Source organism: Mustela lutreola, chromosome X (assembly GCF_030435805.1).
Source record: "Mustela lutreola isolate mMusLut2 chromosome X, mMusLut2.pri, whole genome shotgun sequence".
In the NCBI taxonomy this organism is placed as follows: Eukaryota; Metazoa; Chordata; class Mammalia; order Carnivora; family Mustelidae; genus Mustela; species Mustela lutreola.
In genome coordinates this window covers 43,235,616-43,254,998 of record NC_081308.1, presented here as the reverse complement: position 1 = coordinate 43,254,998, position 19,383 = coordinate 43,235,616, and the positions used below count along the sequence as shown (strand labels likewise).

The window sequence follows — 19,383 nt, the reverse complement described above, 5'->3', positions numbered from 1 at the left end:
TTTTCCATTATGTTTTGAAGCCACATTAGGTTCATATTTAAAATTGTTAAATATTCCTGACAAATTGATTTTTCTACATGAAATATCCTTTATTCTCTAGTAATGCTTATTTATCTGAAAGCTTATTTTAGCTATTTTGTGCAGATTATCTTCTGCCCATCTTTTTACTTTCAAATTTTCTGAATTCTTATGTTTTAGCCGTGTCTCTCTCTCTTTTTTTTTTAAAGATTTTATTTATTTATTTGACAGAGCGAGAACTCACAAGTTGGGCAAAGGCAGGCAGAGAGAGAGGGGGAAGCAGGCTCCCTGCTGAGCAAAGAGCCCAATGCGGGGCTGGATCCCAGGACCCTGAAATCATGACCTGAGCTGAAGGCAGAGGTTTAACCTACTGAGCCACCCAACCGCCCCTCAAATGTTTAAAAGTTAAGGAACACAATGAGTAGTCCATAGTTCAAAGAAATCAGAATGAGAATTAGAAAATATTCTGAGTTAAAGAACAAGTATACTATATACCAAAACTCGTAAGATGAAGCTAAAGCTCTATTTAGGAAAAATGTTATAATTTAGTATTTTTCAACGACTTTATTTGTAAGAGAGAGACACAGGGAGAGAGGGAACACAGCAGAGGGAGTGGGAGAGGGAGAAGCAGAGCAGAGCAGGGAGCCTGATGCGGGGCTCGATTCCAGAACCCTAGGATCATGACCTGAGCCAAAGGCAGACACTTAACAACTGAGCCACCCAGGTGCCCCAAGAATGCTGTAATTTAAAAGTGTACATTATAAAGGCTGAAAATCTGTAAGCTGAACATTTTTTCAAGGAATAAGAAGAACAGCAAATTAAACAGAGAAAGAACAAAAATAGTAAGTGTGAGAGACAAAGTTAATAAAATAAAGAACAAAAATAGAAAAGGATCAGCACAGCCAAAGGATGGCTTATTTTGAAAAACCTAGTAATGCTGGTAAGCCTATGGTGAGACTGGTTAAGAACACAATTGAGAAGGCACAAATTATCAGTGCTAAGAATTAAAATGGCAGTATCACTACAGATCCTGTAGACATTAAGAAAATGATGAGAGGATATTATGGAAAACTCTGTAATGAAAATTTGGACAACATGGACAAAGCCCTATAAAAATAAAAGCCAAACTAACCAAAGAATAGAAAATATTAAATCATTAATTTCAAACTTTCCTAAAAACCAGGTCCAGATGGCGTCACCAATTAATTCTATCAAACACTTAAGAAATAATCCCAAAGTTAGATGAACTCTACCAGAAAACAGAAAAAGAAGATACATACATCCCTGTATTTATGAAGCCAGAATAACCTTGAGATCAAAGCCCAAGATGGAGTACATAAAGTATGGGCCAATCTCACTCATGAACAAAGACATAAATATCCTGAACAAAACATTAGAGAGGGGAATCCAATAATACATAGAAAGGACACTATATCATGACTTAAATTGGGTTTATCTAGGAATCCACATTAACAGATTAATGAAAAAACCTCTTAAGATCATCTCAATCCATGGGCATAAGTATATGGTAACATTCAACAAATATTCATGGTAAATACCCTTAGCAAACTAGGAATAAAAAGGAACTTCCTTTTTAAAAATTTATAGTATAGGGCACCTGGGTGGCTCAGTGGTTTAAAGCCTCTGCCTTCAGCTCAGGTCATGATCCCAGGGTCCTGGGATCGAGTCCCGCATCAGGTTCTCTGCTCAGCAGGGAGCCTGCTTCCTCCTCTCTGTCTGCCTGCCTTTCTGCCTACTTGTGATCTCAGTCAAATAAATAAATAAATCTTTAAAAAAAAATTTAAAAATAAAAAAAAATAAAAATTTATAGTATACATTATAGTGAAAAATGTTGAAAGAGAAATCAGGAATATACAAGGATGTCTACTATCTTTGCTTTTATCCAACATTGTACTCAAAAGGATGTGGCCAGTGTTATAAAGGACAAGAACTACAAGGTAGAAAGATTCAAAAGGAGGAAAGAATACTGTTATTATCTGCATATGGTATGATGTATATAGAAAATCCAAAAGGACAAAGAGATACACTATTAGAATAAACTTAGCCAAGTTGCCAGACAAAATCATGACACAAAAATAAATAGACTTCATAAAGCAGCTGTAAACAGAACACAAAGAGTTTTTTAAAGATACCATTTATAATAATATCAGGTTCCTAGGAACAGATTTAACAGAAGATATGCATGACAACTTCAGAGCAAACTTTAAATCTTTATTGAGAGAATTTAAGCCAAATTATCAATATAACAAACTGTATGTGTGGCTTCATCTTCTCTTCTTTTTAACTTACGACTGTCCATCACCTAAAACATAAACGTAACAGTTGGGTACATCACTTAGCAGAACTTAGACAATAATAAAAGTACACGGAGGACACTACAGCATTGGTTTTATAAGATGGAACTAAAACCAGAACCCTAACCAGCAGATAGATTTCTATGCAAATGTACATTTTCAGCATATAAGCACTAACTTTTTAAATGCATCACTCCTTTTGGTGGCATGAAGAAAAGATTTCTCAAACCCAGAACAGATTAAATTCCAAGAGCTTATTTAAAGATAATTTTAAGTAGTGAGCAAAATATGCCAGTGATTTCAGTTAAAAGAAAATCAACCAAGTAGGAACTCCAAGAGCAAAACAAAACAAGTAAACCCCGTGTCATTCAAATTCATTCACTTGAAATAATCTCCTAATCATCCATTTCAGCTAAGATAATAATGTCATACTTGGAATTGTTTTAACTACAGAGGACAAAGAACATTATTCCATTTGGTTTGTCTCTTTTGTGCAAAATTATTTCTTTGATCTAGCTCAATCTTTATATGGTCTATTTATAGTATGGTGGCCATCTTGTTCATTTGCATCTATTGTCCTGGTGTAAGCAGTCAACAGTACTCCCTTTAACTCTTTTAACTCTCAAGAGTGGCCTGGTTTAGATGATGATAATTACATAGTCACCAAAAAAAAAAAAATTACAGATCACACTAATTATACAACACTACCATCATAGATGACATTAAAATGTGAAGGAAAATATTATCATTTCTCATTGGTAGAGCTCACAGTTTAAAAAAAAATCAACAAACTAACCTATAAGAGCCAAAACAAAGAGAACCATATTATTTTTTGGTGTCTAAAAGAAATAAAAAATAGTTATTTTTTAGAAGTAGCTTAGGCAAATAAAAAGAAAATCAATAATACTGTGTTGTTTAGATATCCAATTGGCACTTGGCTATGTTAAACAATTTCTATACTTTAAAAAGTATTTGACAAAAACAATAAAAATAAAAAATAAAAAGTATGTGACCACTTGCATTGGGTTTCAAAGAACTTCTATTCCAAAGTAACACTTCCATATTTTATAATTCAACAACATGGCTTTGATACATATTTTTTGCTCTGACACCATCTTTGAATCAAACATTTGATGTCTGTACTACCTTTCAAATAAACTTTATATTTGTGATTTATTACAAAAGTATGATAATATTGCAGGAAAAACCAACCCCATGACTTGTATTCTTAATGGATAACTTACCTGCTTCTTGAACTTTAGCAAATGCTAGATCAGGTGTAGTCTTCCCTTTCACATCAGGGCCATCTCCACTCTCACCTCCAGTCTTTTCCAGACCCTTTTCCTTTTCCTGGCTTTCAGCTTCCAGTTCAGGTTCTTAAATAAATAAACAGAATTATTAATGTAAGCAGTAAACCATAAATTAATCTTACTAAATACAGCTCTGTAGGTTAGTACTGTAAAAAATGTGATGTATAAAAATACATTGAGCATTAAAAAGTTTTCTGCTAGAAAGTGGAGTTGCCTTTCTCATACATTATCTCCTCTATGAAGCGTTTCCTTTTCTAAAACTGTTTTAAGACAACTTAGCTGTCACCTTTGTAACCTATATACATTTATATTATTATACTTACTAGATCAGCCATTTGTTTACATAAATTTTTGGCAAGATGGTGAGCTCAAAACAAATCATTCTCTCGTTTATATTTTTATCTTCAGCATCTAGTACATTACCTGCCACCAAGCAGGCCCCAAAAAATGACTGAAAAAGTCATTACCAATAGTAAGATTAGACAAACCCAAGCTGAAGAACGTTTTACAAAACATTTGTTTTTGACTCCAAAAAATGTCAGTCATGAAAGACAAAAGAAAGACTGAAGTACTCTTCTAAGAAAAAGAGAGATGACAATTAAATACAATGGGTGGTTTTGGGTTGGATCCTGGATCAGGAAAAAATAATGGTATAAAAGATATTATTAAGCCAACTGACAAAACTGGGTTATTACTAGGCTAACAGACTACATATTAGATAAGGTTTTCTTAATGTTAAAGTTCCTAAATTTGATCATTGTACTGGGGTTATATAAAAGAATATCCCCCTTTTTTAGGAAACAGATACTGAATTACCTTGAGAATAAAGGGTTATATTTGAAACTTCTGCTCAGATAGCTTATATTTGTAATTTACTCTCAGATGGTTTAGCAATAATAATGTGTATTATTATCGAATGAAAAGGTGGTATGTGGCACAGGTTAGCAATTAGTGAATTGACATTGAAGATACAAGAATACACTGTACTTTCTTACAACTTTTCTGTAAGTTTTAAGTATTTTTAAAGTAAAAAGTTAAAAAAAAAACGAGTATGTGACAACTAGGGGCACCTGGGTGGCTCAATCAATTGAGCGTCCAACTCCTGGTTTCAGCTTGGGTCGTGATCTCAGGACTGTGGGATCAAGCCCCACATCATGCTCTGCACTCAGCAGGGAGTCTGCTTGAGATTCTCTCTTTTCCCCTTCTGCCCCTCTTCCCACTCACACATGCACCCCTCTCTCTCTAAAGTAAATCAATCTTAAAAAAATGTATGTGACAACTAGATTATGGTTCAGGAAAACAAAAATATTGAAGACTTCAACAGCAACTAGGAAAGGATTTCACATTTTTGTTTCTCTAGTATTTCAAAAATTACAATCTAAGAGCTAATCAAAATATATCTAGGTTTGCTTAAATGTTTGATGCAATGACTTAAACCCAGAAAACAGCATTCAAAAAAAGCCAAATTTAACTAGTGATATAGTATAAATTCTATCTAAATTTAAAGTTATTTCCCTTAGTTTGTTAATTTAGAGCCTTGGCAAGAATTCTATTCCCCAAGCATGCCAAATAATTTAAAATATGGGATGGTAAAGTGCTCAAAGAAGGAAAACTTATCAGAGAGGGGCTATAGTCAGCTGCAACTATACCTTTCCCTTCCCAAACAGGTTTCCAGCCAATTTTCAGGGAACCTTTTATCTATTTCTATTTCTAATAGAGCCTAATAGATGAAATACAACATGTTTCTCCATCCCCTCATCACCTTGAACCCCACATGCTCCTTCTTCTCTCTCTTGTCCAGGCTCAATCTCTGGATCCTCAGTAGGTGGTTCCTTTTTTTGAGGTGTTTTTTTACCTGGTTGCTTAGCCTTGGGGGAGGGTAGGTGCAAATAAAGAGTATTGACATTAATACTATCATAAGAGAAGACACAAATATACATACTACATGGAAATAATTATAAATATGAATCTTTCTTATGCTCTTCTAAGTATTCAGTAAAATTATTCTTTCTATATAGAAAATATTCTGAGAAAGCAATTATCTGCAAGGACCAGTATTTTGGGAAACCTTTCTAATCTTTTCTGAGATGCGGTATTTGTTTATTAAAAAGTACAATGAGAAAGCCATAGAGATAATTTCCAGCCCAATTTACATATCCAAGCAACAACAGAAAATAAGTCTTTTTGCTCAGTCTCTCTCATGGGATTAATTTTTCACCCATTTTCAACAAGGAAGTCCTTTAAACAACAGATCTATATTGGTTCAACAACTTTTTCAATGGCTTTTCATAAAAAATTATTTCTGGCAATGGAAGGAAGATGTTAAAGCACTCACAACTCCAGGTTCATCCAGCTTAGAAGATTTTTTTCCATCTCCCTTTCCTCTAGATTTTGATCTTACTCGAGCACTCATATTTCTCACTGAAAGTAGAAAATCATTAACTGAAGATTGTAATAAAACAATAATTCTACTGGACTATCTTCACAGCCAACTGCTGCTTATAAATTCTTTACATTTGTAGGGATTTCCAAAACAAAAAAGATTAGTTTTCATTAATTTAATAATATACTAATATTATAAAAATATTTTATTACTCTTTTTAAAAAATTAATAATTTTTATTAATCTTGAATTAATAACCACTGCTTATTTTCCAATCGCATCAAATTAGGCTGTCTACAAAACCTCTGTTTCACAGGAATTTGGCAGACAAGGGACCTTCAAGTACCTGAAAAAAGACATACGACTTTCCCAAAAAGATTTAGTTTCACAATTGGACGCCCAACTATGAGAGATTTTGTTATATATAGCCCTGTCCACTCTCCACTACCGTTCCCAATTCTGTGCTCTATCAGCAGTTTCAGGTGCCTCCAGAACTCAGATGCCTCCAATAGCACCCCTTAGACTCCCCATCTTCATCTGGCACCCTCCCCTCCACAGCCCATCATCTCCCCTTTCCCAGGCCCACCACCACAGGGGTCATGGTGGCCATACCTGTGAGGAGGATAACAACCTCAAAGAACTTGCTCCCCAGAGACCAGGAACCACACTGCCCCCACCCACCGAAAGCCAGTACCCTCCTCACACTCAAACTTGAACTCCTGGTTGGACTAATCTGCGGACCTACTGATTGAGTCTCAGTGAGAAAAAATCCACACGTTAAGACTGGACCCGCTAGGCTGAGCACCCAGAAGGCTTTGCACATGCCCCCTCATCAACCACCACAACTCACTCACACTTACACTCCTGGGAGAATGACTGAGTCTCCAGGACAAAGAACCCAGACCGAAAGACGCGACCGGCGCAGCTCTGCACAGAAAGCTTTTTGCACACGTCCCACACCAGTGGCTGATGGGAAGGCCTATAGCACTGGGCATGCGCACTGCTATAGCACATGCCACGTGGTAAGGCTTTCCCTGCCCCCCACCCAGGGCCTCACCACAGCTAGGCACTGCGCATGTGCACTGCAAGTGCTTTAGGGGAAGGACTTCCCTGCCCCCCTCACGGAGGCCTCACGAAAAACTCCCGAATCTGCTCTCTATTGGCAGTTTCCGGTGCTGCCAAGACCCAGATATCTCAAATAACATCACCAAGATTTGCCCCATCTTTATCTGATACCCCCTTCCTCACCCACCCACCATCCTCCCCCGCCTCAGAGCCCCCCAACAAAGACAAAACCCATGGCAACTGCAAGACCCACGAAGAGAAATGTGATTACCTCAGGAACCTCCCTCCTCTGAGACAAAAAACTATACCACCCCGACCTGCCTTTAGTCCGCTCGTTCTTTCCTCACTCACTCACACTTACGCTCCTGGGAAAACGATCGAGTCTCTGGGAGAAAGAATCCAGACAGAAAGACGCGACTGGCACAGCTCTGCACACAGGGCTTTTTGCACACGTCCCACACCAGTGGCTGATGGGAAGGCGTGCAGCACTGGGCATGCGCACTGCTACAGCATATGCCACGCGGTATGGCTTTCCCCATCCCCCCACCCAGGGCTGCACCGAAAATTCCCAAATCTGCCCTCTTTCAGTTCCTGGTTTCTCCAAGACCCAGATATATCAAATGATGCCTCAAACTCTGCCCCATCTTCATATGGCCCCCTCCCCTCCACTTGTTCTCCACCGTGACAAAAGCCATGGTAGCTGCAACGCCTATGAGAAGAATAAAGACCTCCAAGGCTTTCCGCCTCAGAGACCAGAACTACATGGTCCTGACCCACCCAAAGCCCACTGGCTCCCTCCTCACAGTCGCATTTAAACTTCTACACAGACTGATCTGGAGACCTACCTATTGAGTCTTGAAGACAGTGAGAAAGAAATCAGACGGTACGATGCGACCTGCACGGAACTTCACCGGGACCGCTTTGCACACGTCCTCACACCAGTGGCTGATGGGAAAGTGCTGGGCACTGGGCATGCGCACTGCATCCCGCATGTGCTGCACGGGCGGGGCTCTCCTCATCCCTTCATCCGGGAACCCACCGAGGATTCCTGCATCTACCCTTTGTCGGCAGTACGTGATACCTCTGGCACCCAGACGCCTCAAATAACATCCCCCAAGACTCCCGCTAACTTCATCTGACCCCTTTGCAGCCCACCGTCCTCCCTTGTCCTGGCCCCGCCGCAACATGGGCCATGGCAGCCAGAGGACCTTTGAGGAGAAAGATGACGACTCGGAGGAACTTCCTTCTCAGAGATTACAGATCTCTCTGCCCCGACCCATCTGAGTCTTGCTGGCTCCCCATGACACTCATGCATTCACCCTATTCGCTTTAACACTTGCGAAGAGACAGCAGAGAGCCTGTGGGAGAATTAGAAAGGGAAAGAAAAATGGCATCTATCTTCCGTCGCCACCTAAACACAGCCTCTGCGGAGTCAACTTCACCAGCCAATCCCCAACTTTGGGGGTACGTGTAATAACACCTGTGGGTATAGGCAGTGATGTGTGTGTCACATAGGCTGTGGATCCAGCCTTCCCCAACCAAGCAGACTCTGCCCTGCCTGGAACAAGGCATTGTTTCTGAATCCTGGAATACTTGTCCTTCCCCTCTCCACCCCCAAAATATGTCAATGCGTCTAGGACTGTTCCCAGTCCTGCATTTCACCTGCCAATTGGCCCTCCAAATTTTCTCCTCAGTGCAACTGTCCCAGGGCCCTCAAGAGAATCTTAGGCTCCCCCAGAGATGTGTGAAAGCTTTTAGGCTCTGAAAGTGTGCAAAGCCATTTTAAGCATAAGAGGAATCCAGAAAATGTAAAGAAAAGTATTGCTAAATTCGAATATATGAGCTTTAAAACTTGTACATATCCTGTAACTCAGCACTTCTACTTCTAAAACTTTGTGTTAGGGCATCTGGGTGGTTCAGTTGGTTACGCATCTGTCTTCCACTCAGGTCATGATCCTAGGGTCCTGGGATCAAGTCCCACATTGGGCTCCTGGCTCAGTGGGGAGTCTGTTTCTCTACCCACTCCCCCTTGCCCATGATCTATCTTTTTCACTCTGTGTCTCTTTCAAGTAAATGAAAAAAATATTTTAAAGATAATAAAACTTTATGTTAAGGAAACTGTCTTGGATGTGAATAAAGATTTAGATACATGGGTTTTCCAAAGGAGCTTAATTTATAGAATAATGGTCATGGATTTGCTATATAACTAAACTGGCACATTTGAAAATGGAATGTGGCCACCCATCAAAAGCAATACTGACTAATGTCTGCTGTCATATTGGTGCTGCTTACATTGAGTTATTAACTTGAAACAGCTGGTTATGTATCATTGTGTATGTGCCGCATGATCCCAAAAGGAGAGGATTTGGTAAAGTTCACTTCCTACTCCTCTCAGACAATAAATATAATTTGTTTTCCTGAAGCCAGCATGTTCCAGGGCTCCAAAGACACATGGTACTCCACAGGTAACACAGGAAGTAAAATGCAGTCCTCAGGATTGTAGGTCTCCTGCATCTGGTAAACCTCCAAAGGCTTCACCATGACCTAGGTGGTCTGGTCCTCCACTGTCGTGGAAAGAGGGAGGGGAGGGGAGGGGAGAAGGAGGACAGGCAGCCCACTGTTGCTGCTTTTGGCAAAGGTAGGTGGACACCTACAAGACAGAAAGGAATTTGCCCTGCCCTTGCCTATCTCCACCCCCACCAAAAACCCTTTCTTTCTTTCATTCCCAAACTCTGCAGGTCGCCTTTAGAGAAGCACACATTCTTTGAGAGTTAGAAAGATCCCCTGTGGCAGAAGTAGGATTGCCACATCCCTCCCTCTCTGCCTTCCTCTCACCCTCCCCGTCTCATACAGAAGAGATCTAGAGTCAATTTAGAGCCAAGGGTAAAGAATATATAATTTTTCCTTGATTTCACTAATTAGGGATAACCACTTTTAATATCTAATCAGGAGCTGTTCCTACAATTCAGATCTTCTTGTGTATGAAATAAAGATTTACTGAGAAGGATTGAGGTCTCATACTCTTTAATCAGCATAAACTGTGGGATCTGGCCTCAGTCTCATGTTTCTCCTTGGGTGAGCTGTTTTACTGGCTCTTAGTCATTTCCTGTTATCTCTTGGAAAGACTATCTGCTGCCCAGCTGTCTCCCTGACCTTGGTGCTTTGTCTGTTGGCAGCAGCTGCGCTCTCTGGGTAGGATCAAGTTTCTTCAGGACACTGGGAAGATGGGGTCCAGTCTGTGTGAGAGCTTGGAGTCTAAACTGAAGAAAAAAAATCCAATTTGCCCTGTGCTCCAAGCCTTCCAAGTAACCTCATACTCGGACAACATCAAGACAGAGCAACCACTCTGACCAAGGACACTCAGGTACTCCCAAGACCTTGTTTGTATCATTGTGAAGATGGTAGATAGCATTCCATTTTATTTGTTTCATGGCACAAGCAAAATCTGCTCTTCACAAATAATTCATTCACTGAGAATTGCTCAGTTCCACTCTCATGTCATTATTATTTAAATCCCAGCATGAGGTCATCTCATTCTGGGCAAAATTAACACCTGGAAGTAATAGTGTTGTTGTTAGGACCACTGAGGGGAGCCAAAAGGCATCCCTTTCTGCCATTCCTGTCCCTCCCCTTCCTCACCATAGCAGAAGGAAAACAGACTTTTTGTCCACCCATTTACTATTGTTGGAGGTGATAATCAAGAATAGGGACTAGTGGGCGCCTGGGTGGCTCAGTTGGTTGGGCAGCTGCCTTCGGCTCAGGTCATGATCCCGGACTTCCAGGATCAAGTCCCGCATCAGGCTCCTTGGGGAATCTGCTTCTCCCTCTGACCTTCTCCTCTCTCATCTCTCTCTCACTCATTCTCCCTCAAGTAAATTAATAAAATCTTAAAAAAAAATGATAAAATTAAAAAAAAAAAAAAGAATAGGGACTAGTGACTGTGCCCAGTCTGAAGTGGAACACGTATCAAGGTCCAACCCTAGGCCAAGGCCCAGGTGGTACATGGGCCAAAGGTAAGCTCTTTTCAGACTGTCCAAAAAACCAGCGGGAGAAATGTGATATATGTACCTGGGTCAGTTATGAGAAGGATGTATAGACACAAGGCCATGCCGAAGCCATGGTGAGGTGGCAGCTGTGACTATACTGTGAGCGGGTAATGACCCAACCTGTTTCCAATACCTGAAGGAGGGAAAGAGTAGGGTCACATACTAAAAGTGTGTGCTTCAGGAAATGATGGAGGTGGGGAGTGCTCTGTTCTTCCCTGTCTCAGCTTCTTCTGGCCTAGGTACTGCCACTGTGGGTCTGCATATAGACCAGACCTGGGAGTTACTGCTCATAACCACCACCTTCATGTGTATTTGGGAGAAATCCCAACAGCTAGCCTTGGAGAGAGAGCAATAGAGGGTATTATGGGTTGTGTCTGTGTTGAGGTGTTATGGGTTGTGTCTGTGTTGAGCCCCAACAGCTCGTATAACCCATCCCCAATCCTTTACATGAAGGAGAGGAAGCAGGTTTAGAGGTTCATGAGAAACTCCTGACACTCTCATTATTTCTCAATTAGTAATGCACTAAGCATTCTTTCCCAGCCATCTCCCTTTTGGGATTCATTCTAAAGGTATATCCATCCAAGTAGACTGCGGTATATACACAACAATTCTAAGAATGCAAAAACTGCCTGTGTGTTCAGTAATGTATTTGCTCATAGGAATTGCAGGAAAACTAGACAATGGAAATTTTGCAGCCATTGAAGAATTAGATAAATTAACACATATCGGTATATACTGATGTCCATTAAATAAGGTTAAATAATACCAAAAAGGCATGGAGCACTATAGTATAATATTGTTTATTTTAAACAGATACATGTGCATCTATGTGTGTGTTTTATGTTGATTATCCCTCATCTTTTTGCTATTATAAGAAAAATTAGAATGAACATCACATTCTTCTGCTGTAGCATGCTTTTCTCATATTAGAATGTATTCCTGGAAACTGAATTGCTGAATGAAAGGAAAGTGGGGGCTTTAAATGTTTTTAATTTGTCTTGCTAGATGACTCAAAGATAGGAGAAACCATTTCACACTACAGCTTGTGTATAAAAAGACCCGTTTTCTTTTATTTTTAAAGATTTTATTTATGGGGCACCTGGGTGGCTCAGCGGGCTAAGCCTCTGCCTTTGGCTCATGTCATGATCTCTGGGTCCTATGATCGAGCCCCACATCCGGCTCTCTGCTCGGCAGGGAGCCTGCTTTCCCTCTCTCTCTGCCTACTTGTGATCTCTTTCTCTCTCTCTCTGTCGAATAAATAAATAAAAATCTTCCACCCTTGCAATTGTTGGGTATAACATTAGTTCTTTTTCTGCTATTTTGATGGGAGAAAATGGTCCCATGCTAGTATCTGAATTTGCACTCTTGATAAATAATAAAGGTGAACATTATTACTCAAGTAATTCATGCTCATAGTAAAAAAATATATGAAGTCAGAAAGGGGAGAATTGAGAAACAACCCTGGGATTCCAGCATTCCTTAAAAACCTTTCTTCTGCGGCGTCTGGATGGCTCAGTCAGTTAAGTATCCGACTCTTTTTTTTTTTTTTTTAAGATTTTATTTATTTATTTGACAGAGAGAAATCACAAGTAGATGGAGAGGCAGGCAGAGAGAGAGAGAGGGAAGCAGGCTCCCCGCTGAGCAGAGAGCCCGATGCGGGACTCGATCCCTGACCCAAGCCAAAGGCAGCAACTTAACCCACTGAGCCACCCAGGTGCCCAAGTATCCGACTCTTAATTTTGGCTCAGGTTGTGAACTCAAGATTGTGAGATCAAGCCCCATGTCAGCTCCACACTGGGCGTGGAGCCTGCTTAAGACTGTCTCTCCCTTTCCCTCCACCTTTTCCCCTCTTCTCCTCCTCATTAAAAAAAAAAAAAAAAAGCTCTCTTCTCTTTGTCATTTTAATGCATATATTTCTATATATATGTATATATGTATGTGTATAGATAGAAAGATAGATAGATCTATCTATATATATATATGTCTTACACATTCATTCTAGATTATCATCCATGCTGCAGCAAACATCCTCATGAATCATTGCCTGCCTACTTCCTTAATGATTTGAAAAAAAATTCTACATGAAGAAATAGCAGCTTAAGAGTATTTACAACTTGCCTGACATCACATCCTCTGACAAGGTATTCCAGGAATTAAACCTGTCTGATCCCACTGCATTTGGTTGTTTCTTTACATTGTGTTGCCTGGTGGATCAAGTTCCCTTGAACCCTTTAGCTCAAGGAGTTTAGCAACCCCATGACCATCATCCACAAGAGGTGATGTGGTGTTAAGTACCATATGTGCTGGAAGCAGCACTGGCATGAGGAACATCATGAGCTAAGTCATAGATGCTGGTAGGTCATAATATGCTTGAAAACTGCAGAGACCACTGGCTAGAGATCCGGGCTATGGGTGAAAGAGGGATCTTTTCTTTTGTGTCCTTGACCAACAGTAGAGTACAGTAAGGGCATGAATAGATTGAGAATATAAATATCCTGTGGGTAATTTTTTTTAAATCAACTGCATGCTAATCATGAAAGTTTTCCTGATTGCAAAGGAGAGTTCCTATAATCTGATTGACAAAGCATGTCATTTTAAACTTTGACTCCAACAATCTATAAATTCCAGATATTACTCATGCACATTTAGTTGTCACACACACATTCACATGTATTCAGATAGCTATTACTTAGTGTTGGCATTTTGGGGTGGTTCACTGGAAGCAATGGAGAGGATCCTAGGAAGGTTTTATCCCTCTTGGCAGCTCCATCACCTGGAGAAAATGCCCCCTTCTTCTCTCCTCCTTATACAGAAGCTTCCTGAGTTCCCTTTCTGTGCCAACCAATCCCCAATTTATAATTGCGCTTTCAGTCTTCATTGATGGTATTCAGGCTTCTCACCTGTGCTCATCCAGCTTTGGACTTTTCTCTCTTGATTGAGTTTCTACTTATGTACATATTTCTTGGTAGTTAGACAACTGGTGAAGTTACCTTCGTCATGCTGGCCTTTACTAGCTCTTATGCCTGTATATGCCTTTGCCAAAAATCAGTTGTCATATGTGCATGGATTTATTTCTGGACTCTCTGCTTTGTTCCATTTATCTACCTTTATGTCAGCACCATACTATTGTGATATAGTTTTATGATAATTCTTGAAATCTTATTCTAGTTAATATAGGTCCTTTGCTTTTCCATATGAATTTCAGAATCAGCTTGTTAATTTCTACAAAAAGTACTGCTCGGATTTTGATTGAGAATGTGTTAAATTCATAGATTAATTTGGGGAGAATTAACAACTTAACCATTTGGAGTCTTCAGACCCATGAACAAGATATACCTCTCTATATACTTAAGTTTTGATTTCTCTCAGTGGTGTTTTGTAGTTTTCAGTGTACATATCTATCACTTTTTTGGTCATATTTATCCCTATGTATTTCATATGTTTTATGGTGTTGTAAATTGTATTGGATTTTATTTCAATTTTTTATTCTTGTTAGTATATGGAAATAAAACTGATTTCTTTCCATTGACCTCGAATCCTGCAACTTGGTTAGACTCACTTGTTGATTTTAGTAGCTTTTAATTAGATTCTATCATATTTTCTGGGTGCCTGGGTGACTCAGTCAGTTAAGCATCTGCCTTCGGCTCAGATCATGATCCCAGGGTCCTGGGATCAAGTCCCGCATCAGTCTCCCTCCTCAGCGGGGAGCCTGTTTCTCCCTCTGGCTGGCACTCTGTCTCTCTCTTTCTCTCTGACAAATAAATCATAACATATTTTTTAATTAAAAAAATAAACTGTTAAAATAGATTCCATTATATTTTTAATGAAAATGATCATGTCATCTGTGAATAGGCAATTTTACTTATTCATTTCCAATATGTATGCATTTTTATTTCCTTATTTTACCTGATTATACTACCTAGAACTTTGAGTACAATATTGAATACAGGTGGTGAGAGTGGACATCTTTGTCTTGGTCCTGATATTAGGGCAAAAGCGTTCAATATTCTGCGTCTGTTAAAACAATCATATGGGCTTTTCTCTTTTGGTTTATTACTATGGTGAATTTCGTTGATCGATTTTCAAATATTAAGCCAGCCCTGTATTATTGAGATAAATTCCATTCATGTATTATCTTTTCACCATATTGTTGATTTTAATATATTAAAATCTTGCATAGAATTTTTGTATCTATATTTATGAGGCATATTGATATGTAGTTTTCTATTATCTTTATCCAGTTTTGGTATCAAGGAAATTCTGGCCTCAAAGAATGAGCAGAAAAGTATTCTTTCCTCTTCAATATTTTGGAAGAGCTTGTATAGAATTACTATTATTTATTTCTCAAATATTTGTTATACTTCTCCAGTGATGCCATTTGGGCTTGGAGTTTTCTTTGTGGGAACATTTTTTCACTAAAATTGAAATTGCTTTAATATATGAAGGATTATTCAGGTTGTCTATTTCTTCCTAAATGAGTCTTGGTGTTTTGCATCTTTCAAATTGTCTATCGTATCCTTGCTGATTTTCTACCTATATATTCTGTCAATTATTAAGAAGAAAATATTGAGACACCTTGGTGGCTCAGTTGGTTATCTGCCTTCAGCTCAGGTCTTGATCCCAGGGTCCTGGGATTGAGCCCCATAGTGGGCTCCTTGCTCAATGAAGAGTCTGCTTCTCCCTCTCCCTCTGCTGCTCCCCCTGCTTGTATACTCTCTCTCTGTCAAATGGATAAATAAAATATTTTTTAAAAAGAGATATTGAGGGCGCCTGGGTGGCTCAGTGGGTTAAGCCGCTGCCTTCAGCTCCAGTCATGATCTCAGGGTCCTAGGATCGAGTTCCGCATCGGGCTCTCTGCTCAGCAGGGAGTCTGCTTCCTCCTCTCTCTCTCTCTGCCTGCCTCTCTGCCTACTTGTGATCTCTCTCTGTCAAATAAATAAATAAAATCTTTAAAAAAAAAGAGAGAGAGATATTGAAATCTTAGACTATAACTATGGATTTCTCTGACCACTTTCTTACACCACATACAAAAATAAATTCAAAATGAATTAAGTACCTAAATGTGAGACCTGAAAGCATAAAAATCCTAGAAGAGAGCATAGGCAGTAATTTCTCTGATTTGGGCTGTAGCAACATTTGTCTAGATATGGAAAGGAAATAAAAGCAAAAATAAACTATTGGGACTACATTAAAATAAAAAAGCTTCTTCATACCAAAGGAAACAGTCAACAAAACAAAAAGACAACTTACTGAATGGGAGAAGATATTTGCAAATGACATATCTGATAAAAGGTTAGTATTCAAAATTTATCTTTTTTATTTTTTAACCTTTTTTTAAAAGATTTTATTTATTTATTTGACAGAGAGAGAGAGACCACAAGTAGGCAGAGCAGCAGGCACAGAGAGAGTGGGATGCAGGCTCCCTGTTGAGCAGAGAGCCCAATGCTGGCTGATCCCAGGACCCTGAGATCATGACCTGTGCTGAAGGCAGAGGCTTACCACTGAGCCACCCAGGCGCCCCTATTTTTAATTTTTTAAAGAAACAAATGAAATGGAAATTTATTTGCAATTGAAGGTGATTTAGACATAACACAGTCATTTGTATATGTGTGTATATACATACATACAAACATACACGATGCCTGTAAAGTAAGCATTTTCTTTGTTAAAAATAGGATAGTATATTGAGAAATGTAAAGAAGTTTCAAATTGATCAACTATGATGCAACTTGAAGAATATCACTGGCTACTTTATTAAGTCATTAAGAATACTAAAATTTTTAAAGAACATATAAAAATAACACTAGCAATGTATTATGAAAAAATATATTGTTAAGAAATACATTAAAATATGGAAGATACTTTTTTATTATGATCAATTAGCCTTTGATGTAGGGTTCAATGATTCATTAGTTATTTATAACACACCGTGCTTGTCACAACATATGCCCTCCTTAATACCCAGCACACTGTTACCACCTCCCCTCATCCCCCTCACCTCTGAAACCCTCAGTTTGTTTCCCAAGGTCCATAGTCTCTCCTGGTTTGTCTATCCCTCTGATTTCTCCCCCTTCAGATTTCCCTCTCTTCCCCTAAAGTCCTCTGTGCTATTCCTTATGTTCCACATATAAGTGAAACCATATGATAATTTTCTTTCTCTTCTTGACTGACTTCACTTAGCATGATTACCTCCAGTTCCATCCATGTCAATGTAAATGGTGGATATTCACCTTTTCTGATAGCTGAGTAATATTCCATTGTATGTATGTATGTGTGTGTTTATAGATACACACACACCCCATATCTTCTTTATCTATTCATCTGTTGAAGGACATCTCAGCTCCTTCCACAGTTCGGCTATTGTGGACATGGTTGCTATGAAATTAGGGTGCATGTGCCCCTTCTTTTCAAAAATACCTAGTAGTGCAATTGCTGGGTCATAGGATAGATCTATTTTTAACACCTAAAATTTATAAGGAACTTATTAAACTGAACATCCCAAAAACAGATAATCCAATTAAAAATGGTTGGAAGACATGAACAGACATTTCTTCAAAGATAACATCCAGGTGACAGGGATTTAGGAGTTCACTTATGATGAGTACAGGGTGTTGTATGGAAGTGTTGAATCACTGTATTTTACATCTGAAACTAATATTACACCTGTATGTAAAATAAAATAAAAATAAAAATCACCCTATTTGCAGACAACATGATTGTCTATAAAGGAATTCCAAGGAATCTGGAAAAAAGAAAAAACAAAAACAAAACAAACTTCTTAGAATAAGTAAGTTTAAAAAAAAAAGTAGAAGTGAGTTTAGCTAGGCCACAATATACAAGAGCAACAGACAAAAAGCAGTTGAATTTTTATACATGAGCAATGTAAACTGGAAACCTAAGTTATTTTTTAAATATTTACAATCATTCAGAATATTAGCACACTTAGATCTGAATCTCACAAAATACATACAAGATCTCTATGTTGGAGGTAAAAACTGAATGGGGGGAAATTAGAGAGGGAGACAAATCATGAGAGACTTTTGGCTCTGGGAAACAAACTGAAGGTTGTAGAAGGGGAGACGTTGGTGGGAATGGGACAACTGGGTAGTGGACGTTAAGGAGAGCAAGTGATGTGATGAGCACTAGGTGTTATATACAACTGATGAATGATTGAACACTACATCTGGAACTAATGATGTACTATATGTTGGCTAATAGAATTTAAATTAAAAAAAAAACAAGATCTGGGGCGCCTAGGTGGCTCAGTGGGTTAAGCCGCTGCCTTCGGCTCAGGTCATGCTCTCAGGGTCCTGGGATCGAGTCCCGCATCGGGCTCTCTGCTCGGCAGGGAGCCTGCTTCCTCCTCTCTCTCTCTCTCTCTGCCTGCCTCTCTGCCTACTTGTGATCTCTCTCTCTCTGTCAAATAAATAAATAAATAATCTTTAAAAAAAAACAAGATCTGTATATTGAAAACTGTAAGATACTGAATAAACCAATCCAAAAAGGCCTAAATAACTAGCATAAAAACAAACACATAGACCAGTGGAACAGAGTAGAGAGCCCAGATATGGACCCTCAACTCTATGGTCAAATAATCTTCGACAAAGCAGGAAAAAATATACAGTAGAAAAAAGACAGCCTCTTCAATAAACGGTGCTGGGAAAATTGGACAGTTATATGTAGAAGAATGAAACTCAACCACTCTCTTACACCATACACAAAGATAAACTCGAAATGGATAAAGGACCTCAATGTGAGACAGGAATCCATCAGAATCATAGAGGAGAACATAGGCAGTAACCTCTTTGATATCAGCCACAGCAACTTCTTTCAAGGTATGTCTCCAAAGGCAAAGGAAACAAAAGTGAAAAAGAACTTGTGGGACTTCATCAAAATCAAAAGTTTCTGCACAGCAAAGGAAACAGTCAACAAAACAAAGAGGCAACCCATGGAATGGGAGAAGATATTTGCAAATGACAGTACAGACAAAAGGCTGATATCCAGGATCTATAAAGAACTTCTCAAACTCAACACATACAAAACAAATAATCATGTCAAAAAGTGGACAGAAGACATGAACAGACACTTCTCCAATGAAGACATACAAATGGCTATCAGACACATGAAAAAATGTTCATCATCACTAGCCATCAGGGAGATTCAAATCAAAACCACATCGATATATCACCTTACACCAGTTAGAATGGCCAAAATTAAAAAGACAGGAAACAACGTGTGTTGGAGAGG

At 39.1% G+C, this 19,383-nt stretch overlaps 1 protein-coding gene across 6 annotated transcripts in view; it reads right to left on the bottom strand.

Annotated features, from left to right (window-relative positions):
* Nucleotides 1-2,229: 2,229 nt before the first annotated feature.
* PAGE4 (PAGE family member 4) overlaps nt 2,230-19,383 on the bottom strand; it is a 158,835-nt gene continuing 141,681 nt past the window's right edge. For 2 of the 6 annotated variants that reach the window (XM_059157817.1, XM_059157818.1), the window contains 4 exons: nt 5,979-6,064; nt 5,406-5,511; nt 3,578-3,709; nt 2,230-2,341 (listed from right to left, as the gene is read on the bottom strand). In XM_059157817.1, the coding sequence (XP_059013800.1) occupies nt 2,325-2,341; nt 3,578-3,709; nt 5,406-5,511; nt 5,979-6,056 (333 nt within the window). In that variant the 5' untranslated portion in view covers nt 6,057-6,064 and the 3' untranslated portion in view covers nt 2,230-2,324. Of the gene's footprint in view, nt 2,342-3,577; nt 3,710-5,405; nt 5,512-5,978; nt 6,065-6,885; nt 6,969-7,445; nt 7,555-7,935; nt 8,044-19,383 lie in introns of those variants that run through there. The other 4 variants (XM_059157816.1, XM_059157814.1, XM_059157813.1 and 1 more) reach the window with 4 other exon arrangements.